We start from the raw sequence: 25,620 nt of genomic DNA on the forward strand, positions 1-25,620 counted from the left end.
AAATAACTCTTGCCCTACCCAAAAGGGACGCCTGTGACCGGTACTAGAAAGTCGCAATTTATGGAATCGATTGATCTGTGAAAGATACCTAAATAGACATACCAGTTTTCGTTTTTTTAAATAGAAGCGTTCTAGAGGTATTTAAAAACAAACTAATTAAAAGACGCCATCTTCAAAGAGCTCTACAGCTCATTTAGGCAGTGGCGCACCTAGAATTTTATTCTAGGGGGGTTGGCTTGGGTACAGAAATTTTTTTGTATTGTTTGTGAAAGACAAGTTACATTTTCCAACTATTCTTTATATATTTTTTATATGCTCTGGGAGAGCTTTTAACCACCAACCCCCTGGGTGCGCCACTGCCTTTAGGAAGCATTTTCGGACTAGGTGGTTTGGGTTAAGCCCCAATATTTTGAGCCCAGAAATCTACAGTTAAAATAGTTCCAAAAAATGAAACACCCTGTAGATGTAGAAACTACCACAAATAAATAATAACAAAATAAAATATTTCCCGTGTTTACGGTTACATAGCCACGCCAAGAATACATTTAAATAATATTAAGTCAACAAAAAACAGATAAACCTGTTCGCAACACCGCTATTTTATTATCGAATTGTGTTGATAAAGTTCAACATTTTTGTGCTTTTAATCAGTCACATTTTTGTTGCTGAGTGTTGAACGCATCGTTTCAAAAAAAAATAATACAATGGCAGCAATAGGTAATGTTTTGTCTAGAGGATTTTCTACAACTACAGCCAGGAATGTGATTCAAAATGTGACCGTCATTGGTGGAGGTTTGATGGGGTCTGGAATTGCACAGGTATTTAATTTTTTTAATTAGTTGATGCTAGAATTCAGGGCCTTCTAGCATTATTACTGCAAATTTGTTGCCTTGGTTGCGTTGCTTCCTGTTCCGTTTCTTTGTAGGTATTGATAATTTTCCATGTTTATTTTACTCTCACTTGGCTACACAGTACCTACTGCTGAAAAACAATAGTCAGAAAGACGTATCTACGGTTTATTTTTCATTATTTTGTACATGTATTTTATTGCGAGCTATGCCGATATCATTTCACATTATTTAACTATTTACTGGAGAAAATTTCTCCTTGTTTATTTAATTATTGGGCGTTCTTTTTACCCAGGTTGCTTTAGCTTCCTCTGTGGTACAGTATTAGTTATATCTATTTATTTATAGCCTATTTCTCCCATTCTTGAACGTAAGACTCCCCTTTTTCTTTCCAGAATTCTCTGTCCTGGACTATACTCATCCATTTGGAACGAGCGTGTTTTTTGATGTCGTCGATCCATCTCATTTGAGGTCTTCCCCTTCCTCTTCGGTATTCTCAGGGTCTCCAGTGTAGTATTTGGTTATTCCATCTGCCGTCCTTTTGCCTTGCATTGTGTCCAGCGAATTTCCATTTCAGTTCTGCTTTTTTTTCCTTTGCATCTTTGACGTTAGTGATTTTTTTATTCATTCGTTACTTTTGTTATCCTTCCGATTTACTTGTAGCATTTTTATTTTTCTTTCCATGGCCTTTGTGTTTTTAATACGTTATCCATGCTATTTTCTGTCAGTGTCCATGTTTGCGCTCCATATGTCAATACAGTATTAGTTAACGATCTGGAATTCAGGACCTTCTAGCATTATTACTGCAAACTGACTTCGTTATTTCCTGTTGCATATCTTTGTATTTATCATTTTACAAGTTTATTTTACTTTTTCTAACTTGGGTACCTACACCGTTAAGTATTAATGAAGATCAATAGTCATAAAGACGTACGTATTTAGGGTTGCCTTTTTCATTAATTTGTATAGATATCTATTTTATTGCAAGCTATGCCGATATCATTTCATATTATTGAACTATTTACTCTACATTTTTTTCTGCTTACGTTTTACATGTAGGTACCAAAGATTAAGTTGGTTGATAAGATAGGCAACATATCTTGTTTACTGTTCATGTATTTATATAACATTATCTCTAAAAGTAATTGAATTCATATCTTGGCACTAACCATCTCAATTAACGTAAAAAACATGTTTATTTTGTGTTAAACTTTTAAAGTCCAAAGTGTTTATTGATATATAAAAAAATGACATTTTTATTTATTTATTGGCAATCAAAATTAGAAATCTATTTATTGAATTATTCATTTTTTTTTCGAAGAAACTTTTTTTTCAAATTTTATTTTGGTAATAAGCTTATTATCTTTACTTGAAGTAGTTTGAAAATTTCTAGAAAGTAAATCAGCAATCATAGTGGAGACCACGAGAAGAAGCACTATCAGGGGAGGCTCACCAACCAGATGGACCGACGATCTGAAGCGTGTTATAAGTAACTGGATACAAGCCGCACATGGCAGAGATGATGGAAAGAGCTGAGGGAGACCTATGTCCAGCAGTGGAAGTGTACGGGTTAATGATGATGATGATGAAATCAACAATATGCATTTTTTGTCCTGGCTTACATCTTACCTCAATATTTACCTTTATTCTGTAATATAATCGAGGTGAACAAATTTGAAATTTTCTCATTAAAGCCTTTAGTGGACGATGAGCAAAATCAATTTTAATATGACCTCCATAAACATGTTTATGAAATTTATTGCAAATCATTAAAATGACTATATTTTGGCTAAACCGTGTTTCATTATCTGTTAGTAACCTTGATGTTGATGCAAAAGCAATCGGTTTTTGGTTTTGTAGTAACCAACACAACACCCTAGCCCGTTTTGACTAGAGTCAGTTTGAATTGCTATCTCCTGAGTTTCTTCGGAATGAATATTTTTTCTCTTAGTTCTTTGTTGTTTATGGCTATGAGTCCTATGACAATCCTGTCACGTTAGGCAAAAACTATCCTGTCGTATTATCTGTATAAAAATGAAAAATGATCAAGTTTCCCCTCTTGCTGATTGCAAGTATAAAAAAGAAGTCTTTTAAACATTTTATGTATTTCTGTTATACAGGGTATTTCATTGGGAAACGGAAATACTTGAATGGTAAATAGAGGTCAATGAGGCGCTTCTAGAGTCACTACATTTATTGCCTCACCGTTGTTTATAACCGAGTTAAAGGGTGTTTAATCGATTTTGCCATTTCTTTATGGACCCATAACTTTAGAATCACCCTGTAGATTTTTTTGATATTTGGTACACATATGTCTCATTTACAACCCAAACCATCCAACTATTAATCACAAGAAAAATCCAGGTCCGGACTAAAATAAAATTATAAATTCATTGTGACCTTGAAACAACACCCTTTATAAATTTTCAAAATTCGTTTGCATAGTTAGAAAGACCAGAAAAACCAAGTTTAACTGTTCACTTCAATTTTTTGGCCAGACAATTTAATGACTTTAATTTTGAAATTTTAATAACATTTCTAAGAACTCTGAGATTAAAAAGCAGGTTTATTAACTTTTACTAAGAGATTATTAAAATTAATGAACAAATACTTATTTTAACAATAATCCATAAATATTTACTACATTGAAACGACCCATTTAGTAATCACAAGAAAAATCCAGGTCCGGATTAACAAACAAGTATATAAAGTAATTGTGACTTTGAAGAAACACCCTGTATATTGATTTTTTTAAAATCCATTTGAAAAGACCACAAGCAACTGAGTTTGCAGTTTGGCTTTAATTTTTTGCTCAGAAAATTTAATGACTTTAATTTTGAAATTAAATATGTACATTAAAATTTTTTAGAACTCTGAGATTAAAAAGCTGATATTATTAACTTTTAATAATAAATTGTCAAAGAGTAAATGATATATACTCATTTTAAAAATGGTCAATATTTATTTACTACACTGGAACGACCCACATACTGACCACAACAAAAATCCAGGTCCGGATTAACCAAAAAAGTATAAAGTAATTGTGACCTTGAAACAACACCCTGTATATTGAAATTTTCAAAAAATTTGAAAATTTGAAAAGAGCACAAAAACTAAGTTTAATGTTTCTCTTCCATTTTTTGAACAGGCAATTTAATGACTTAAATTTTGAAATTATCTCGAAATTTTTTAAGAACTCTGAGAACTATCAAAAATTTGGATTTTATCAAGAATTTCAAAAGTAATGTCATTAGATGGTCTGCTCAAAAAATTGAAGGAAGCCATTAAATTAAGTTTTGTGCTCTTTTTAATAGTCAAACGGATTTAGAAAATTTCAATATACAGGGTGTTGTTTCAAGCTCACAATTACTTTATGTTTTTTTGTTAATCCTGACCTGAAGTTTTCTTGTAATTAGTAAGTGGGTCATTTCAATGTAGTAAATTATTTTCAATAGTTCAATATTGATTATTTTTAAAATGTATTTATTCACTAATTTTAGTAATTTACTATTAAAATTGCTTTAAAATCCTGCTCTTTAATTTCAGAGTTCTTAAAAATTTCAATGTATTTAATTTCAAAATTATTGTCACTAAAATGTCTGCGCAAAAAATTAAAGCGAACTTGTGCTCTTCTTAAATGTATAAACGGATTTTGAAAATTACAATATACAGGGTGTTGTTTAAAGGTCAAAATTACTTTATCTTTTTTTGTTAATCCGGACCTGGATTTTTTTTGTGATAACTAAATGGATCGTTCCAATGTAGTAAATAATTATAGATTATTGTTAAAATACGTATTTGCTCATTATTTTAATAATTTATTAGTAAAAGTTAATAATACCAGCTGCTTTTTAATCACAGAGTTTTTAAAATTTTTATTAAAATTTCAAAACTAAAGTCAATAAATTGCTTGGCCAAAAAATTTAAGCGAACAGTTAAACTAGGCGTTTTGCTCTTTTCAAATATACAAACGAATTTTGAAAATTTTAATACACAGGGTGTTGTTTCAAGGTCACAATGAATTTATAATTTTAGTCCGGACATGGATTTTTCTTGTGATTAGTAGTTGAATGGTTTGGGTTCTAAATGAGACATATATGTGTACCAAATATCAAAAAAATCTACTAGGTGGTTCTAAAGTTATGGGTCCAGAAAGAAATGGGCAAAATCGATAAAACACCCTGTAACTCGGTTATAAACAACGGTGAGGCAATAAATGTAGTATATCTACAACCGCCTCAGTGGCCTCTATTCACCATTAAAGTATTTCCGTTTCCCAATGAAACACCCTGTATATAGAATGCTTCTAGTTCTTTAATACTGTTTGAAAATTACTCTTTTGTGCAACTGTAGTTTCAAATTGTTTGTAACCTTAACTCCTCTTCACCTGTAAAATTTAATTTTTTTTGTATTAAGCTAAGTAAAACGAAGATTATTTACATTTAAAATATTTTTGTAGGTCGCAGCTCAATCTGGTCAAAATGTAACCTTAGTAGACGTCAGCTCAGATGTCTTGAAAAAATCAGAAAGCAGCATTCAAAACAGTCTTGGTCGAGTTGCTAAAAAACTACACAAAGACAACCCAGCTGAAGGAAAAAAGTTAGTAGATGATATATTATCTCGCATCCAGTACTCAACCGAACCACAAAAAGGAGTACAAAACGCAGATCTAGTTGTAGAAGCCATTGTGGAAAATATGGATATAAAACATAAGTTGTTTAAGAGCTTAGACGAAGCTGCACCAGAGAAAACTCTTTTCGCCTCCAATACTAGTTCTCTATCCATCGCAGAAATCGCATCTGTAACAAAACGGCTGGACAGGTTTGGAGGACTTCATTTTTTCAACCCTGTACCTATGATGAAACTTTTGGAAGTCATCAGGATTTCTGAAACCAGTGACCAAACCTACAATGCCATGATGGCTTGGGGCAAGTCCATTGGCAAAGTCTGCATCACCTGTAAAGATACTCCCGGATTTGTTGTCAATAGGTTGCTGGTTCCTTATGTTGCTGAAGCGGTTCGTATGTTGGAAAGAGGTGAGTTTATGTGTGCTTTTAAATTCTCGAAATTTTACGATTTTGAAATTGGGAAATCTAAAATTAAAAAAAAAACATATTCTCAACTATAATTAATAGCTGATCTACGCGGAGGGAAAATGAGGAAATGTTACCGTCAAAGTATTTTAATAACAGTTTAATGCCGTATTTATTCGGACTATTGTATACAGGGTGAGGCAAATAAATGGCCTATTAAAAATATCTCGAGAACTAAAGGCAACAGAATCATGAAAATTTGAATAAAGGGGTTTTAAGGGATGATCTATTAAATGAAAATACTTTCAACTCTTTGCAACTTCCGGTTATACCGGAAGTTGCTTATAACTTCGTTTTTTTAAATGGGACACCCTGTATATTTTTACATTTTTGGATTCTCTTCGATGTCTTCTTTTTTAAAATATGAGGTTTTGTAATATTATACAGGGTATTTTAAAAGATAATTACGTTTTTTTATTAATTTCGTAGCAAAATTAACACCCTGTAGAATTGTAGTAGTTTGACATCTAAAACTCTACTTACGTTCAAATGATTTTTAGTATACTCTACTATTGTTAAGAACCATTAGTATAGCTAAATTTTTAATTTTAGTATACAGGGTTGGTCGAAACTAGGAATGAGTATTTTCTGAGTTTTCTTAAATGGAACACCCTGTATTTTAGTATTGTAATGAAATGATATTTTATGGTACTTTTTTATTTCTTAAGCATTCCCTATACCTAACTGCTTTAATTTGTGCTTAATTGTTAATCGCACCTACGTAGGTATTTTGATAGCTAAACCATTATTGGTAATTTTATGGACCAGTCTGAATTAATATGTATTTATTTCTGAAAAATTATTTGGGATTAAGTATTTTCACGGCCAACCTAATAAAATTTTACGTATTTTTTGTTGCAATTAATGTTTAGCTTGAATCACCAATAACTCACAAATTAAAGCAGTTAGGTATAGGGAATGCTTAAGAAATAAAAAAGTACTATAAAATACCATTTCACTACAATACAAAAATACAGGGTGTTCCATTTCAGAAAACTCAGAAAATACTCATTCCGAGTTTCGACCAACCCTGTATACTAAATTTAAAAAATTTGCTATACTAATGATTCTTAACAATAGTAGAGTATATTAAAAATCATTTGAATGTAAGTAGAGTTTTAAATGTCAAACTACTACAATTCTACAGGGTGTGAATGTTGCTACGAAATTAATAAAAAAAAACGTAATTATCTTTTAAAATACCCTGTATAATATTACAAAACCTTATATTTTAAGAAAGAAGACATCGAAGAGAATCCAAAAATGTAAAAATATACAGGGTGTCCCATTTAAAAAAACGAAGGTATAAGCAACTTCCGGTATAACCGGAAGTTACAAAGAGATGAAAATATTTTCATTTAATAGATCATCCTTCAAAACCCCTTTATTCCAATTTTCATGATTCTGTTGCCTTTAGTTCTCGAGATATTTCTAATAGGCCAGTTATCTGCCTCACCCTATATAGAGTGGGCCAAAGAAAACAGTCCACCTCGATATTTGGCAGTATTTATTATATTTTAAGGAAATGGAGAAACATATCGATTTTTGATCTAAGGGGACACATTTTTACGGTACATACATCTGTCATTTTTCAACCCCATCTCTTCCATTTTTCCTAGCCCTTATTTTTAAATAGGGAATAGGGGTCGTGTGCTACCTCATTTGAAAGGTTATCCAATTCGCTATTCAGTAATATTAACATTGACATACTTATTTATGGAGGGTGTCCAAGAAAAATTATTTTGAATTAAATTAATTGACACAAAAAGAAGAATGTATGCAATTTATTTAACTCAAAATACATTTTACTACTGACAGAAAACAGAGAAAAATGTTTATTTGAAAAATAAATATTGTTTTTCGCTTAAATTCAATAGGTATTCAACCTACCAAGAGGCAGATGGGTGGCAGCTTGAACATTGAAATTAAGCGAAAAGCAATGTTTATTTATCAAAAAACATTTTTTCTGTTTTGTGCCAGCAGTAGAATATATTTTGAATTAAATAAATTAACATACATTCTTCTCTTTGCGTCAATTAATTTAATTATTTTCTTGGACACCCTGTAAAAATAATTATGTTAATGTTTATATTACTGAATAGAGAATTGGATAACCTTTTAAATGAGCTAGCACACGACCACTATTCCCTATTTAAAAATAAGGGGTGGGGGAAGTGGAAGGTAGGGGGTTGACAAGTGACAAATGTATGTACCGTAAAAATGTGTCCCCGTTAGATCAAAAATCGACATGTTTCATAATTTTCTTAAAATCTAATAAATACTGCCAAATATCGAGGCGGACTGTTTTCTTTGGACCACTCTGTATAATTTACGAAATAAAGATTTTTCTTTAAAAACTTCCGATTTTTCGTCGACCGTTGCAAATTTAGGTATGTAAGTTATACCCACCCCATATGATTGACTAATTGCAGATAATTTATCATTTAACTCTTTCTTTCTTTTTAAATTGCCTTGTTGTCGAATCTGAGACATATGACCTAGAGATATATCAGACATATGGAGACATAGAGCTGTAGAGCCAAGAAAGAAGGAAAATTACGTTTCTACTACCTACCTACCGTTACTCATACATAATTATATCTTGACATTTTAAAACTTTAACTCTGAGAATTAAATAAGCTTAAACAAAAACTAAAGTTAAATTGTTCCTCTAATATCTTCATAATTATAATAATTATATATATCGTTATACTTATTTATAATTAATATGAATATAATTTCAAATGTTTTTGCTTTTTAATTAGTTTCTGTTTGCTGTTTAATTAACAATAATTTTTAATAGGTTACGCTATATTTTCAGTTTTTTCATAACTCCAATAACACAAAACTAAATGTTTATTTATTATTAGATTTATCAGTCGTCGAAAAATATTCCCATGAGATTTTTTGCATAATAACAATCGCGAAACATCCCAGAATAAGGTTCAAGAAGTCGCCCACGTTAGAAGTGGTCCAAATTTTTTTTAACAATTTTTTTTGATCAAATTGCAAAAATCTATATTTTTGGCCATTACAAATTTTTGTTAGGTTTTTTGGACTATTCTGGACAAAAAAGGTCTCTTGTAATTTTTCTCTAAAGTTGATAGTTTTCGAGTTATAAACAATTTAAAATTGAAAAAAAAAACGAAAAATGGCGATTTTCAAGGCTTAATAAATTCGTTAAAAGCTATTATTCTGAAAGTCAGAAAGTGACTAAATCAAAGTTAAAAGACCCCCCCCCCCTACAAGATCCTGAAGAAATTTTTGTCATTATTTTGTAACTAAGCTGTTATTTTTAAGTAATAATAACGAGCGCCTGCACGTATTAGGACGTCTATGGTAAGTGCGAGAGAGATGCCATTCTTATCGGCTTATTGTTAATAATTAAAAATAACAGCTTAGTAATAAATTAATGACACAAATTTCTTCGGGATAATGTAGGGGGAGGGGGGGATTTAAACTTTGATTTAGTCACTTTCTGTGTTACTTTCATAATAATAATTTTTAACCGAGTTATTAAGTCTTAAAAATGGCCATTTTCGCGTTTTTCAAATTTTAAATTGCTTATAACGCGAAAACCATCAACTTTAGAGAAAAGTTACAAGAGATCTTTTTTAGCCGAAATGGTCCAAAAAATCTAACAAAAATTTGTACTGGCCAAAAATATTGGTTATTACAATTTGATTAAAAAAATGTTAAAAAAAATTGGACCACTTTTCTTGTGGGCGACTTCTTGAACCTTATTCTGGGGTGTAATACAAATGTGATTATGCAAAAAAATCTCATGGGAATATTTTTTCCAACGAACCCGCCGTTTTCGCCTTGTCTAGTCGGTTAGGACAAGACTTTACTGGTAGCTCTAACCTTTAACTACACGCGCTGGCGTATTTTGTACGGCAAATATAAGAATTCTACTACAAGTATATTTAAAAATTTAATTGTTGACCTTGTTTATCTATCTAACCTATTACTGGAATGTGCTTTCATTTGATCCTAGGTTGATGGAAGACCAAACAAATTGGAAAAAGGTTGTATAGTCAGCTAGGACCTACACAGGGTTGTAGCGCTAAGTGATGACCCCAGGCAACCAAGTGACGTCATATAACGTTGAGGAAACGTCAGTTTTTGGATGAATGTAACACGTGTTTGAACATTACGTCATATAGACGTCTTTTGTAGGTGATTTTAAATACGTAAGATTATTGACGTTAAAATTACGTTTAAAAAACGTTTTAATTTCAGACAGCCTAAGTCTGACGTCAAAAAATTGGTAAATTTCGTTCAGGTATGACGCTAAATGTTCATAAGAAATTTCTTATTTATTGTTTACGCGGTTTGTGTCTTGTGTGATAAAATAAGACTTATCATTTAGATATTTAGTTGAAGAAACGTGTTAATTAAGAGATTTTTAATGCCTTTTTGCTCAGTGAGTTAGTTTAATGCAGTAATTCTTCTTGACAACTATTTGAGGTTATGTTTATTTGTTTTTAATTAAGCGTTAAATGAAGATATTAAGACAGCGTTAAATTAAGATATTAAGTATGCTGTATAATTTGTTAATAAATTATTTATTAGTTTCACATATATGTTGTTTCAGTTTTGACACAGTAAGTAGGTATGTATAGGTAACTAGTGAAAATTCTATAATGTGAGGGCTGGTACAATCATGCAGAATCAATGTTGCTTCTAGCGCACAAGCGATCTTAATCAAGTGGTAGTATATCTTCGACACATGGGAAGTAGGCCGAGAAGTTTCATGTTACCTATATTTTATACTATTTTGAAACATCTGAAAGAGGTCACTTTTTGAAAGTATTAACGACGTGATTTTACCGACGTATAAAGGTCGTCATCTTTTTGACGTTTGAAAATCGTCACAATTATAACGTCAAATCGATGAGACAAATACACGTGATTTTCAACGTCAGTACTACGTCATGGAAACACGTCAATTGGTCATTTTTATGACGTGTTATCTACATTATAAAAACGTCGTTTGGTTGTCTGGGACATGACGATGATGAATACTCTGTGTTTCTTTTGTCTCCTAAACTTTGATGTACATGTTTCCTTTTGTTGCCAGTAATTTCTTTTAATTTCTTTCGGAAGTTGAATGTGTTATGTTTCTTCTTAGTTTTTAATTGCATTAAATTCTTTTCTGTGAATTTGTGTTTTCTCAATTTCATTTATGTATAGATTATCCATTTATTGAAAACTTTTTTTCGGCAATAAAACAAAGTTAAATTGTTTTCTAGGCGACGCTTCTGCTCAAGACATCGACACTGCAATGAAACTAGGAGCTGGTTATCCAATGGGCCCTTTGGAACTGGCCGATTATACTGGTTTAGACACTGGTGTGTTCGTCCTCGAAGGTTGGCACAAAAAATTCCCGGAAAATCCGCTTTTTAACCCAGTAGAGCTCCAAAAGAAACTCGTAAAAGAGGGTAAACTAGGAAGAAAGACTGGAGAAGGATTCTATAAGTACACAAAATAAGATAGCTTGTTATAACCTATTGATTTTAAATATATTTTTGTTATTACGCCTCGAACTTTACTTTAGAATGCATTAATTCCACAAAATTAAATCATATATTATGAATTACTTTATAAAATAATAGAAGCAGTACGTAAGGGTCATGGTTACATAATGAGAAACAAAGAAATCCAAATATTATGTTATGCAGACGATGCCGCATATTCGCCGAGACAGAAGACGATGTCTAAAGATTAACACATATACATATTCAATACACAAGAAATACATTATGATAATATCAGCAGAAAAAACCAAATGTATGACAACGTCTAAATATCCACTACGATGTAAAATAGAAATTGTTGGGAAAATAATAAAGCAGGAAGCAAGGTTTAGATATCTGGGAAATAGATATAACTGTATATCCAGTTACGGATATGTTGAAGAGAAACTACGGCAACAAAACTTAAAAGCAAGTAAAGCGGCGGGATCTCTTAATGACACAATCTGGAAGAACAAACACCTAAGACAATAGACACAAAAGCAAGGATCTATAAAGCAGCAATTAGACTTATATTGACATCCACGACGGAGACAAGACCTGACACATCTAAAACGAGACGACCACTAGAACTAACAGAGATGAAAATACTTCGGCGAATATCAGGGAAAAGTCTGTTGGATAGGGAGAGAAGTGAAAACAAAAGAAGATCATGCAATGTAGAAGACATAAATGTATGGGTGACAAAACGGAAACAGGAGTGGAACGAACACATTAGTAGAATGACAGAGGATAGGATAGTACGAATAGCACGAGATAAGTCATCAAATGGACGAAGAGGTATTGGCAGACCAAGAAAAAGATGGTGCGATAACTTAAACAATTTAGGGAGGCTAGAAGGAAGAAGAAGAATTACTTTAACTAAAGACCGCGTTCAAATTTTGGTAAATCTATGGGTGAAAGGTAATGGTCCTTGGCCCTTGGGGCCACAATTAAAAAATATTACCACCCATGTGAGACTCTTTTTAATCAGTTATTCATGTTGAGTCGGACAACTTTTCTATTTCGGAAATATTTCGGGAGGGGGCATTTATATAGTTTTCTAAACTTTGGTGCGTCCGACAACTATGGAGTACCCTTAAAACAACAATATGTATTATCATAAGTATTTTTATCAAACAATCCAAAAAATCATCATTTATTATGACTCCCATAAGAGGGGCGCACGCTTACAGCTGATTTTTGCAGGATTGTTTAATAAAAATATTTACAATAGGGAGTCTATGGAAATGGCCAGCCCATCTTAGACGTTGAGATTTAAGTTCTTGGGACTACCTCGCTCACCCTATACATCTGCTTGACCTCAGCATTTTGTTCTTATTCGGTATTAGTTGCTCTTAAGGTCGTGATAAGGTCCAAAGATTCTTCTGAGGATTTTTCTCTCATCTAAGTTTTCTTTCAATTGCTTTTGTCAGAGTCCACCCATACATGAGCACCGGTCTAATCACTGTTTTATATATTCTGATCTTTGATGCTCGTGTTAGACTCTTGGATTTTGGATTTAATAGTATTGTGGAGGCTATACATACATCTGTTTGCTGCCTGAATTTTCCCTTCAATTCCTTCCGTGATATCGTTATCTGCAGTGACTGTTGCTCCGAGATATTTAAAACTCTCCACTCTTTTAAAGTTATATGGGTCTATAGTAACATTTTGCCATAGTCTATCTCGTCCCCTTTGTCTGTTGATGCATATGTATTTGGTCTTCTCGTCATTTACCCTTTAATCAGTTTTCTTTGCCTCTACCTCCAATTTATTGAAAGTCTCCTTCACATTGGTGACTGTGTCTCGCACAATGTCGATATCTCCCGCGTATGCTAGTAGTAATTCTTGTCCATCTACTGCCAGTAATTCTGTTCTAATTTGTGCTGTTCTTACTATTTTCTCCAGGATTATATTAAAAAGGAGAGGTGACAACGCATCTCCTTGTTTCAGGCCACTGCTTATTTCAAACGATTCTGAGAGTTTATTACCTAACGTACTCTGAATCTACACCCATTTACACATGCATCATAGTTTACCAAATACCTATCTACATAATTTTGGTTAACCATGTAGAAATAAATACGGGAATAATATATCGTTGCAAAAGCGGTTAGGAGACCTTTCAAACGAGATATCACGGATATCACTTGCCATAATGTGCCATTTAAAATTATCGGCCACAGTGGCAGTGGCACTATGACGTCATCTGTCACTGTCACGTCACCTGTTATGATTATTTGAGACGCTCAAGTCCGTTTATTTCCTTCTTCCCACTATTACATAAATATAAGAATATCTAAACGTTCAAAACCTACGAGGAGGCAGGAGACTTTTGGTATATTAAATCATATGATTTTGTAAACATTCGATGTGGATTTGTTTAGTTTCCGAAAAAAAAAATCACGATAATCGACTTCTAATACCCCCTTCATTTACTACAGTATACGCCTCTGTCGTCAGCTGTTTGTATTGTATTAAATGCAGAGAACAATAACCACAGAGAAACGACACGCCTTTGATCTTTCGTGGCTAAGCCGACAACAACCAGAAAGCAACCAGAGCGGCCATCGAAGCAATAGTCAGTAGGCATATCACACAATATAAATTCGTAAATAAAATTAAACATTTATGTTGACTTTCAATAAATATAAAATATCTCACCGAGAAAAAAGTTGCGTACAGGGCCGGCTTTTGTTGGCATTCTTTATAATAATGGAATTATTTTTGATTTACAAAAGGTTGCAAATATATCGCACAATGCAAAGTAATGGTGAAAATCATATGGATTGGAACCATAAATGAAAATACCTTTTTGTTTATCCTGATTTTGGCATTGAAAGACCAATAATAAAATATATCTATTTATTACGGTAGGTGTGACATTCACTGCTTGTTTTTGGCTTGGCTGATACAAGATATAATTTGTTCGTCGAGGTATTTCCTAATAAATTATATTTTTTAATATAGGTTATCGAAAAAAAAAACACAGCCATTGTAACGGCCACGGAAATGTCACAAACTCTGAAAGTTCCAATTCTCTTTGGGTGACAAATGTTCGTGATCGATAACAAGAAACTTTATGTTGAAATTGAATGTCAATATTGTTCTTGTCTTGGAAACCTATCAAAAGTACATTTTTCCTTTAAAGTCGAATACCGGAGCAAACGAATAAAAACCCAAGAAGTACTGTAAGAGTATATTTCTATAAATATAAATAGGCAACAATCTAAACAATAATAAAAAAAGTCTTATACGAATCGTTACAATTACACCGATTTGTAACATTACATACACTACATACATTCAGTATCATTGTAAATCCAAGATGTCCACCGCTATAAAATGGCGGATTACATATTTTTCACAACTACTTCAATATGGGTATCAAATAAAAGTGCTTGACTATTAATAAAGAGTTCATTATAGAAAATCCAAAAGGGCCGCCAAAAAAAAACAGAGTTTGATTCGTACAGCCCGTATACAATGAAAATTTACCTGTTTAGCAATAATATGATTACAGCGGTATTGTTTAAGAATCAAGCTACAACATATTAAGAAATCACTTAAATCGGCCAACAGGTTTAGGAAATACGAGATATCAAAATGACCAAATTTTTAAATGGGCTGATTTCTATGCACGCAAGTTTATTTCTCCCTCGCTTTTTTGCGGCACTCCCCATCGGCTCGTGCCAACAAACTTCTGCGCTCGTGAGAAATATGTGTTTTTTCTCACTTGTTGTACAATATACTATTTTTAACTGAAATGTACACAAACCTAAAACGATAATCTTTTTTGGTGGTTCTTGAATATCTCCACCGTGGTCAATTATATTGCTTATATTGCATGGAAATATTGTAGGTACTGCGTCAGAGACTAATGTTTTTCTTGTACCTATTTCCTTTTAAAATAAGCTTGTCTTCAAGGTGCAGTTCACAAATCCTATAACTATTATATAGTGAATCCATTTTAAATAGCAAATCTTGTCTGTTACAAGCTTTTATCCATGCTTGGGCACTACAAATGTTAAACAAAGAATTTATAGATTTTTAGATAGAAAGATATTTTTAAATTTTATGGACTATATATGGACTCTGATATATCTTTGGAGCAAAAGTATGAAGACATTTTACATTTAATTCTCTCCATGTTTCATAATTTGACAATTTTTCTTGAAGTTGAATTTTATCTCTGTATTTTAAATAATAGTAATAATAATAGTTTTAATATTTTAAATAGCTCTAAGCAGTACAAATATTGCCGAACGTCAAGAACCTAAAGCTTGTCACGCACGGGGACCTATACTATAATATTCGGTGATAAGTGCGCTAATACCCGAAAAAATAACGCAAAAAACGGAAAACATAATACGTTGTGAAATAAAACACAAGACTACAATATAATATCGATGTATCCACCTTTGTACCTTCCATCCACAAAAGACATGTTAAACTAAAAAATCGTCTATTTTCTTTGTTTCTAAAGATATCAGGTACATTCAAAAAACAAAATGTTAACAAAACATATGACTACAATACGATTTAGATGTATACTCCGATCGATATATTTAATCTTTGTTATATTTAACGAATTAAAAGTTGGCAGTATTTTTGTAAACTGCACTGCAGAAGGTAGATAAGTATTTAATTTTTTCATAATTTAATGTAAGTTTGTTAATTTGCAACCGTGTTTTTGCAATTTTGAAGTCTTGTTCTGCTATAATTTTAAGATTTTCAAAATTATCGCCCCAATTATGTCTCCAACAATTTTTAGTTTGAATAGTATTTTTTTGCGTCGTTTAAATCAGATCAGAAATTGTCGTGTATATAGAACTCTTTATATATTTTTATTTTATAAAAATAGAATATCTTGGAATGCGATGACACCCGGACAACATCTGTTTTGACCTGGTTGGCCCTTTGCAGACTTGCGTCTGTTATGAAATACATGCACTGACACCAAATTTATTATTTTTTGAAATATCCGTTGCTTGGCAGAACGAAGTTTAGTTTTTTTATGCATTACTTAGGGGTAATGTATACAAGAAAATGAATCACTTTCGTTATGATTTATTATCAATAATATTTAATCAAGTCAAATTAAGACTATTAGAAACCTAATAACTAATATGTATAAATTACAAAGCAATAACAATTACCTGTTATTATTCTTAGGAAATCTAAATAAACTTATTCCTCTTCCTGTCGCAGAGGAACATCCGTGAACCACACACGAGTAACCAGACATTTTAACTATTATGTATAATTATTATATAAATGCTCAAACAAACTTGTTAAGTCGAGTATTTACCATACACGCCTACGGACTATCGTAAAACAACCAGAGCGACAGAATTAGCTGGAATTAGCATGTGTTGGGAACACTTAAAGCAACCAGGTTCACGCATGCGTCTACAAAAACAGTACACGTTTTAAGTACGGTCGTGACGCTTCTCTGTGGTTATTGTTCTCTGTTAAATGTGTGTAGTCTGTGCAAAGTCCAAACTCCAATATACAAAGTTATACAACCCATCCTACGTGGAGTGGATAATAATCAATTTACTGTTTTTGTCTGGAGTTTGCCGGGGTTGTAAGTTGTTGTTTGTTTGTGTAAATACTTCTTACTACTTCCTATACGATGGCCACTATTTCCAATATTGCTAAAAGGTGTTTTTCTACCAGTTCAACCTTAAACGTTATAAAAAATGTTACAGTTATCGGAGGTGGATTGATGGGTTCTGGAATTGCCCAGGTAACTTAAAAAACAATATTTTTTAATTACATACAGTAGGAAAAATGAAAGAATACCCATGAACGAACATATAAAAGACGATTTATTTTTCTGTCACCGTGTCACAAAGAAAATTGCCCAGCGCAAGTACATGTAATAATAATTATATTACATGTACTTGGCCAAGTTTTTGTGTGACATGGTGACAGGAAAATACAGCATGTTTTATATGTTCGTTCATGGGTATTCTTTCATTTTTCCTACTGTAGCTTGTTTCATGACAACCACTTGTTGAACCTTTGTTCAAAGGTCAAAAATAATTATTCTATAAAATAAATTAAACATAAAGACAAATAGTTCTGAAATGTGAGGTTATATTATAGTCCATCAAGAATTTATTTTCCCATTTAAGAACCATTTTTTCACTGATAAACAAGTTTGATCAATCAAATTATATGTTATTAATTACTTTCCTATGTCAAAGAAGGCACAAGTAGAAGGAGTAGGTACCAATGAAAAGAGAGAACAATGATATTTATTGTCCATTGTGAACTCTACCCACTAAAGACTGGTAAAAATTGCTCACTTCTTTATTCCTTATCTATTGATCCCAAGCAGTGTATCTGATTGCTTAATATTTTATGAAATTACTACTCCTAGAAGTAGAGGTTTCCATAGGCAGAGCTGTAATGTTAAAAAAGTAGAGATTAAGAGCCAACATTGTCTTAAAATTTATGTACAATCACAGATGAGGCATGTAACGCTTAGGCAATCTCCAGCTCAAGGCTGAGACGCTGGTATATGAGAAAACTTTATGTTGCTTATATATAAGTCGCTTGGTAGCAAGCGTGTTAAGTGCAGTTTTTGGATAGAGACATTTTGATTCATATCACCTTAATTGTTTAAGAAGATTATAACATTGTGTAGTCCATTATGTGACGCATTTAAAAACACAGTAGACTTCACTTGTACAACAATAATGAAGTCAGCATAGATGTTTTATTGTTGACTATTGGAGTGATTATACCTAGATATTCTAAATTAACATATTTAATATTGAAATACACCCATACCTCACTATACAGCCGCTCTTTATACAGCATTTTGCTATAACGACCCTCGTCAATTAAGGCACGTTTTCGGTATACAGCCTAAAATGTTTCACTATAACGGCTAGCTGGAGAGAAAATTTTTGAAATTTGCAATTAAAAAGAAGACATTAAAACATATTTGCATTTTGAAAAAAAAATGGCCAGAATGTGTAAAAGTACACATCCTACTGAAGCAGAAGTTAGTATCCTTCCTGAAATTAGGCCAAACATTTTGTATCTAGCACATAATCTCGGCTTTGAAAGTTTGAACGAACGAGATGTGCTTGATCTACTTGGAGCTGATAGGGAACCCGCTTCATTTGAAGAACTCACTCAGTTGTAAACAGAACTGGCACTTGATGAAGAGGCAGAGCCTGTTGTTTCCAAACAGCTAACATCAAAACATTTGTCGAAAGCTTTTCCTATTTCGAACAAGGAATAAATATCCTTCTTGAAAACGATCCTGACGTCAAATGTAACGCAAAAGTTTCTCGAGGAATTAGCTGTTATAAACAACTGAAGAACAAAATAGACAACATGTCAACACAAACAATGTTGGACAATTTTTCTAAGCCAGGTCCATCCTTACCAGCGAAAAATGATGACGGCAGTCATCTGCAGGTTACCATGAAATTTCTTCATCGTTCTTCAGATTAAAGCCATTTAAAAAAATGTGTGCATACATACACATATTTTATGTAACATGAAGTTGTTTCATTTTTGTTTATAGATTTTTGTTGGCTTTTGGAGTATGTTACATTTAACATATTTAACAAATTTGGAACCGATCCCATTGAATTTATATGAATTTGTATTAGAATAATTGATTCGTTATACAGCTTTTCAATTTGCGGCCAAGTTTTGTGGAACGTATCTAGGCCGTAAAGCGAGGTATGGGTGTAATCAATCAGATATCAAACAAATAAAAAAAGTACACTCTTTTTTACACAGGTGCATCAAAAGATTCTTTAGTATGGCATGGGCGTGTCATTTATTGTTCCACTGCAAGTACAATGCACATTTCTTAAACATGAAAGCTATAGAATTTATAATAGAGAGTAATACTACATACTCCATAATTTTTTCTGATTCCCTTTCAGTTTTAAATAGTTTACAATCACATTTGCATATCAACTCCACATGTATTCATACTTAAGTATATAGCCAAAATAAAAACGTTGCTCTCTCAAATGTAAGTAAAATTTGTAAGATACAAAAAAACTGATTTTTGTTTGGGTATAAGCACACTCAGAATCGCATACAATGAACAAGTTGACAAAGCGTACAGTTGGGAGATGTTATATCATTGAAAAAATACTGGTTTACAAATTATAACTATCGGACAAGTTCCATAACAACCATCTCCCGGATGAAGTTTGGACATGGGCCTATCTAGCCCATTGGACATGGGCCTCTCTGGCCCATTTATACAAAATAAATATAATTGACAACAATATTTGTGAAATTTGCAAAGATGTACAGACATCCATAGAAAAAATCGAAAAAGTTTAAACATTTCCAGTCCCTACAATGTTATGAATTTTTTGGCACTAAATGATAAACATGTTTTAGATTTTATTTTATTTTTCATATTTCAGTTTAAAATTAAGTTGTAACAACAAATAATCATAACAAATTGGACGGTCAGTCTGAGATAACCTTACACTAAAAATTAAAAATAAAAAAGCTAGACTTAATAACTTACTTTGTTTCTGACTGCATGGGCTAATTTTAAAGCCAAAACAAAACAAAAAACATTGTGCAGATTTCTATGTGGTTCTAATAGTGTAAATAAATGAATACATTGATTAATCTCACTCCCTCCTCCTAAGTGCCTTGTCTATTGAGGTTGACGTTCAATATGGCAAATTTCTCTCTGTTCTGGGCTTGATGAATTAAGTCATTCCCTGTTGTGTGGGTCCAATCTCTGATGTTTCGGAGCCAGGATTTTTCTTTCTTCCTATACCCTTTTACCTTCGATTTCGCCTGCTAACATTACCTGGTGCTGCTCAAATTCCCTATTGCACATTATGTGTCCTAGATGTAATGTCTGTCTAATTTTGATTGTATTGACCAGATGACGATGTGTGTTGATTATTTCCAGTACTTCTCCATTCATAGTTCTGCGGGTCCAGCTTATTTTTATGCAGCACATCCACATTTTGAATGAATTCAGTTTGTTGACGTCATACTGCTTTAATGTGCAGGTCTCACAGCTATATAGTAATAGAGACCACACATAACATTTTAGTGTTCTCAATCTTATTGTGACTCATATCTTGGGGTTACAGAGTATTTTATGCATTTTGTACTAGCTGTACATTTTACAGCATGTACTAGCTGACTATTTAGCTCTCTGCCCAGGTATATGAAGGTTTAGGAACTCTGAAGGGTGATACCATTACACTACTACATAATATTATTATTTCAGGTGGCAGCTCAAGCAGGTCAATCCGTTACCTTGGTGGATCTAAATGCAGACATCTTAAAAAAATCTGAAACTTCCATCCAAACAAGTGTGGGCCGTGTTGCCAAAAAGCTACATAAAGAAGATGCAGCTGCTGCCAAAAAGTTTGTAGAAGAAACTATAGCAAGAGTTAAATATTGTCCGGATCCCCTAAAAGCTTTAGACAATGCTGACCTTGTCGTGGAAGCCATAGTTGAAAACATTGATATCAAACACAAACTCTTCAAGAGCTTAGATGAAGCTGCTCCTGCAAATACAATATTTGCTTCCAACACCAGCTCATTATCTATATCGGAAATAGCTTCGGTCACAAAGAGGAAGGATAAATTTGGGGGACTGCATTTCTTTAATCCAGTGGCAGTGATGAAGCTGTTGGAAGTAATTAGGATTCCAGAAACTAGCGAAGAAACCTACAAAGCCATGATGGAATGGGGTAAATCAGTGGGGAAGGTCTGTATTACTTGCAAAGACACCCCTGGATTTGTGGTTAACAGGCTTTTGGTGCCTTATTTAGCTGAATCTATCAAACTGTTTGAGAGAGGTAAGTCTGCTAAAACTTTATTTACAAAACAAAATAAACTATGTATGAAACAATACCATGATCATGCCCCTAGTTGCCCCTTTTTATTTACTATCTAGCATTCTGATTCTTCTGCCAATTGGTGATTTATTTCTAGCTATTTTGACCACATGAGTCTCCTCCTGCTTATGTGGTTATTCCATTCTTTTTTCTACTTAGTGTTCACTCTATTATACACTGTACAATACATTTTCTTCTGATGTCTTCACTTATTCAATTGTATTTTAGTAATTCTTCTCGGTGCATACTCTCATCTCTGCTGTTTCCAGTAGCTTTTGTGTTATGGCTGTGTCAGGTTTTTTCTAATGCATGTCATTATTGGTCTTACACTGGCTTTATAGATTCTTGGCTTCATCTCAGTGTTACTTATATTAGTTTCACCTTATCGTGTTATTAAGACATCCTTCCAGTCTATTTGCTTTTTGTAGTTGAGCCTTCACCTCTTTGTTCAGGTTTTCATAGCTGGACAGTACAATTTCAAGGTATTTTACTTTCATTACTTCTTCAATATTTATGCCATCAACATCTATTTTATTTAAATCTGATTTTATTTGTGTATTGTAATTATAAAGTGATTTTTCAATTTTAACTTTAGTAGTTTTAACATGTTTCTTGTAATTTTTGTGTAGGCAGTAAAAGTACATATCGCAATTATTTGTATATTATGACTTGTTCATAACATAACCAGGTTAAATTGTCTAATGTCATAAACTTCTTAATCATTACAATTATTTTGTTCTGCCCATGTTTTTCTCCAATTTAGGCAACCATTCTGTTCTATTCTTGGGATTCGGTTTCGTATCTTTTTAATAAAAATCCTAAATCACCTAAAAATCCCGAAATACAACATTTCATATAACCCTTTTGTTGTAGGTGATGCCTCAGCTCAAGATATTGATACAGCTATGAAACTAGGTGCTGGATACCCAATGGGACCATTGGAATTGGCTGATTATACTGGCTTAGACACCACACTCTTCATTATTGATGGATGGCACAAGAAATTCCCTGAAAATCCTCTGTTCGAACCACCAGCAATATTGAGGAAGTTTGTAGCAGAAGGAAAATTGGGCCGTAAGACTGGTCAAGGCTTTTATAACTACTCGAAATAGTAGGAGACTGATAGATAATGTAAGGTAAGTTGTAATATATTCTTCTTTCTGTCGGTGGTTCGATTCAGACATTGTGCCACCTTCAATTTTCAATTTCTCCTAAACTGTCTCCATCTTTCTCTATCCTCTGCAACTATGAAGCAAAGGTCTAGTGGAGCTCCGATCTCTTTTGTAATGTGGTCCACATACCAAGTTGGTGATCTTCCCCGGACTCCCGCTCCTTGCACCATCGCCTGCATTGTCAGGTTCTCTAGACTCTAGACCATCTCTAAGGACCACATGACTAAAGTAAGCAGCGATTTTGTCACAATGTTTCAAAAACCTACATGCAGCTGTCAAAGATTAGACTCGTTGGTTCTTCTTGTGGTCCAGGGTATTCGCCATCAAAAACATTCTTTGCCAGCAAAACATTTCAAATGCATCTATAGTGCGTTTATCAACGTCCTAAAGACCTTAATATGCATTCAGATCCATATAGAAAAATGGAGCTCATTGGTTTTTAAAGTCTTTGTATCCACGGTGATGTTGTGGCTTTTCCATATTTTGGTGAGCTTTGTCATGCTCGCTTGGCCATGGACATGGCTGACCTTTTTATTTCTTTGGTGTATCCGGAATTTATTATGAGGGTGTCCAGTATAATAGATTATATCTAAGCGTGAATTTAATGTAAAGTTTTAACACAATATCTTGTTCGCTCAATACACTGATAAGACACCTGATCATCCTTTTTGAATAATAATTTTGCTAGAGCTCCTCAAAATAGTATGAAATTTCAGCCATTACCTCATCTATTGTTGCAAAACGGCTTTCTCACACCTTTTTTTTGTTTGAAAAAAGAATATAGTCACACAAGATTAAAATTGGAGTACACAGTGAGGGGTTGACCAATGAGTGGCTTTGTTTTTATAGAATGGTTTTGCAAGATAAACGAGGGCTTATTCCTGTACTGTATTCCGGTACTGTGTAGTATCGCATTGTGTTGGACATTGTGATCGCAACTGTGTTGGAAAATACGGGGTGAAAAATTTTTTCTCGGGGGTGAAAAAATATACGTTCAAAATAAGTCCGGAATTGAATAAAATGACTAATTCTAAGTAACTTTTGTTCTATAGAGTTTTTTTACGAAGTCAATACTTTTTGAGTTATTTGCGAGTGAATGTGTTCTCATTTTTAACCAAGAAAAAATGTTTTTGGACGGTTTTTCGGAGATAACTCAAAAAGTAAGTATTTTAGCGAAAAAAATATTCTTGTGTATGCGTGTGGTCTGCAGACCCAATAGAAGCAGAGTTGCAGCTAATGAAATGTAGGTTCTTCTTCGTCAAATTCCAAATCGAATATTTCAATGTGAAATAACCAAAAAACGGAGCACTTCCCGGGAAAAATTCATTACAACTTTTTTTAAGTGTTTAAAAAAAGGTTTATTTTTGTTTTTTAAAAAAACTTCTAACATTAAAAGTAAGTGGCGAAATCACCCTTTAATTAGCTTCTCAAATAAAATTAATCGTTACCGCTTTACAAGTTACTTTACTTATGTATTGTTTATATTATCTATAAGTTTCATTGGTCCAAAGTGCTCAGTTTTGAAAAAAATTGGGTTTAAAATAAAACATTTTTTTTCATTTTGAAAAAAAATCGTAATTGTTTATGGAATTAACTTAAAAACAATTAGGAATACCAAAAATCTCAAAGAGTAATAAAATGTACTTTTTGCTTTTTTGAATAATTTTGATTTTTTGTTTTCTTGTTAGACAAAAATTGGTTATGCTATGGCTGTTCAAAATTTGCCTAAACTCGTGATTAGTTACTCGTTCAAGCCATTTTAACTACAGCTTTTTCAAAACGAAGCACTTTGAACCGATGAAACTTACAGATCATATAAATAATACATCGACAAAGTAACTTGTGAAGCGGTAATGTTAAAATGTACATGTGATGCTAATTAGGGGTTGATTTTCGCGACTTTTTTACCAAAAATAAAAGGGACCAACAATATTTTGAGCGTAATTAACTTACTTTTAATATTACAAGTTTTTTTAAAAAACAAAAATAAACCTTTTTTTAAACACTTTAAAAAAGTTAAAACGAATTTTCTCCTAGAAGTGCTCCGTTTTTGGGTTATTTCACATTGAAATATAAGATTTGGAATTTGACGAAGAAGAACCTACTTTTCATTAGCTGCAACTCTGCTTCTACTGGGTCTACAAACCTCATGTATACACCATTTTTTTCAATTTTTTATGGGCTATATTTTTGCTAAGGAATATTTTTTTCGCTAAAATACTTACTTTTTGAGTTATCTCCAAAAAACCGTCCAAAAACATGTTTTATTTTGTTAAACATGAACATATTCACTCGCAAATAACTCGAAAAGTATTGACTTAGTGAAAAAACTATAGAAGAAAAGTTGTTTAGAATTAGTCATTTTATCCAATTTAAGTTTTATTTATTTTCCCCTTCATGAAGGGTATTCCCCTTCATTTTTGTAAAATGGAGGAGATGTAGAATTGTAAACTTTTTCTTATATAATAATAGACAATTTCAACTACCTATTCCCAAATGTTCATCCTTTCTTTATTTTTTTTGGTCAGATTGTTCTTTGATCGGGCTATTAGAGGAAAGCATTCAATTAACCTTTTTCTCAACAATTGGTGGAGATTAAAGTAAAAATTCTAATAGATTCTACAAAGAAACCTATCAGCTAAATTATTCAAATAATTACTAACAATACACAATTTTTCTTTAAGTTATACATTTTCTTTCTTTCAGTTTTACACCGGGTGTGCTTAAAGTCGGCAGAAATGATATTGTACATCATAATAATTTGTTTATTATATATCTTTTTATATTATATTTGTGCATAAACTGCGTTTTTTTATGTAAAAAAATTGTATGAGTATCTTTTTAAAATAAATAGTATTTGTATTAATTCGTTTTTTCCTAAATCCTTCAATATAGTGGATTAAAGTTGAACTAATAGAAAAAAGAAAATAAAGACAAAGCCGCATAGTCGTCATTCCCAAGAAATATGTTTTAGTTTCAAACATCCTTGTTTGGATTTTTTATTATTGGGTTTTACTATTTGTAAGAGTGAGACAGAACGAACAACGAAAAAAAGATGGCGTCGTGACTTCGCTGTCCAGACTGCTCATTATATTTATATACAGGGTGTCCAGAAACTC

At 32.6% G+C, this 25,620-nt stretch overlaps 1 protein-coding gene and 1 pseudogene across 1 annotated transcript; both read left to right on the plus strand.

The window, feature by feature from the left end:
* Positions 1–554: 554 nt before the first annotated feature.
* Positions 555–11,481, plus strand: LOC126879232 (probable 3-hydroxyacyl-CoA dehydrogenase B0272.3). The gene is made up of 3 exons (XM_050642285.1): positions 555–818; positions 5,308–5,884; positions 11,197–11,481. The coding sequence occupies exons 1-3, from the start codon at positions 705–707 to the stop codon at positions 11,433–11,435; spliced, it is 930 nt and encodes a 309-aa protein (XP_050498242.1). The 5' UTR covers positions 555–704; the 3' UTR covers positions 11,436–11,481.
* A 5,460-nt stretch (positions 11,482–16,941) lies between these two features.
* LOC126879233 (hydroxyacyl-coenzyme A dehydrogenase, mitochondrial-like) lies at positions 16,942–25,367 on the plus strand (annotated as a pseudogene).
* Positions 25,368–25,620: the final 253 nt, after the last annotated feature.

This window comes from Diabrotica virgifera, chromosome 1, assembly GCF_917563875.1.
Source record: "Diabrotica virgifera virgifera chromosome 1, PGI_DIABVI_V3a".
In the NCBI taxonomy this organism is placed as follows: Eukaryota; Metazoa; Arthropoda; class Insecta; order Coleoptera; family Chrysomelidae; genus Diabrotica; species Diabrotica virgifera.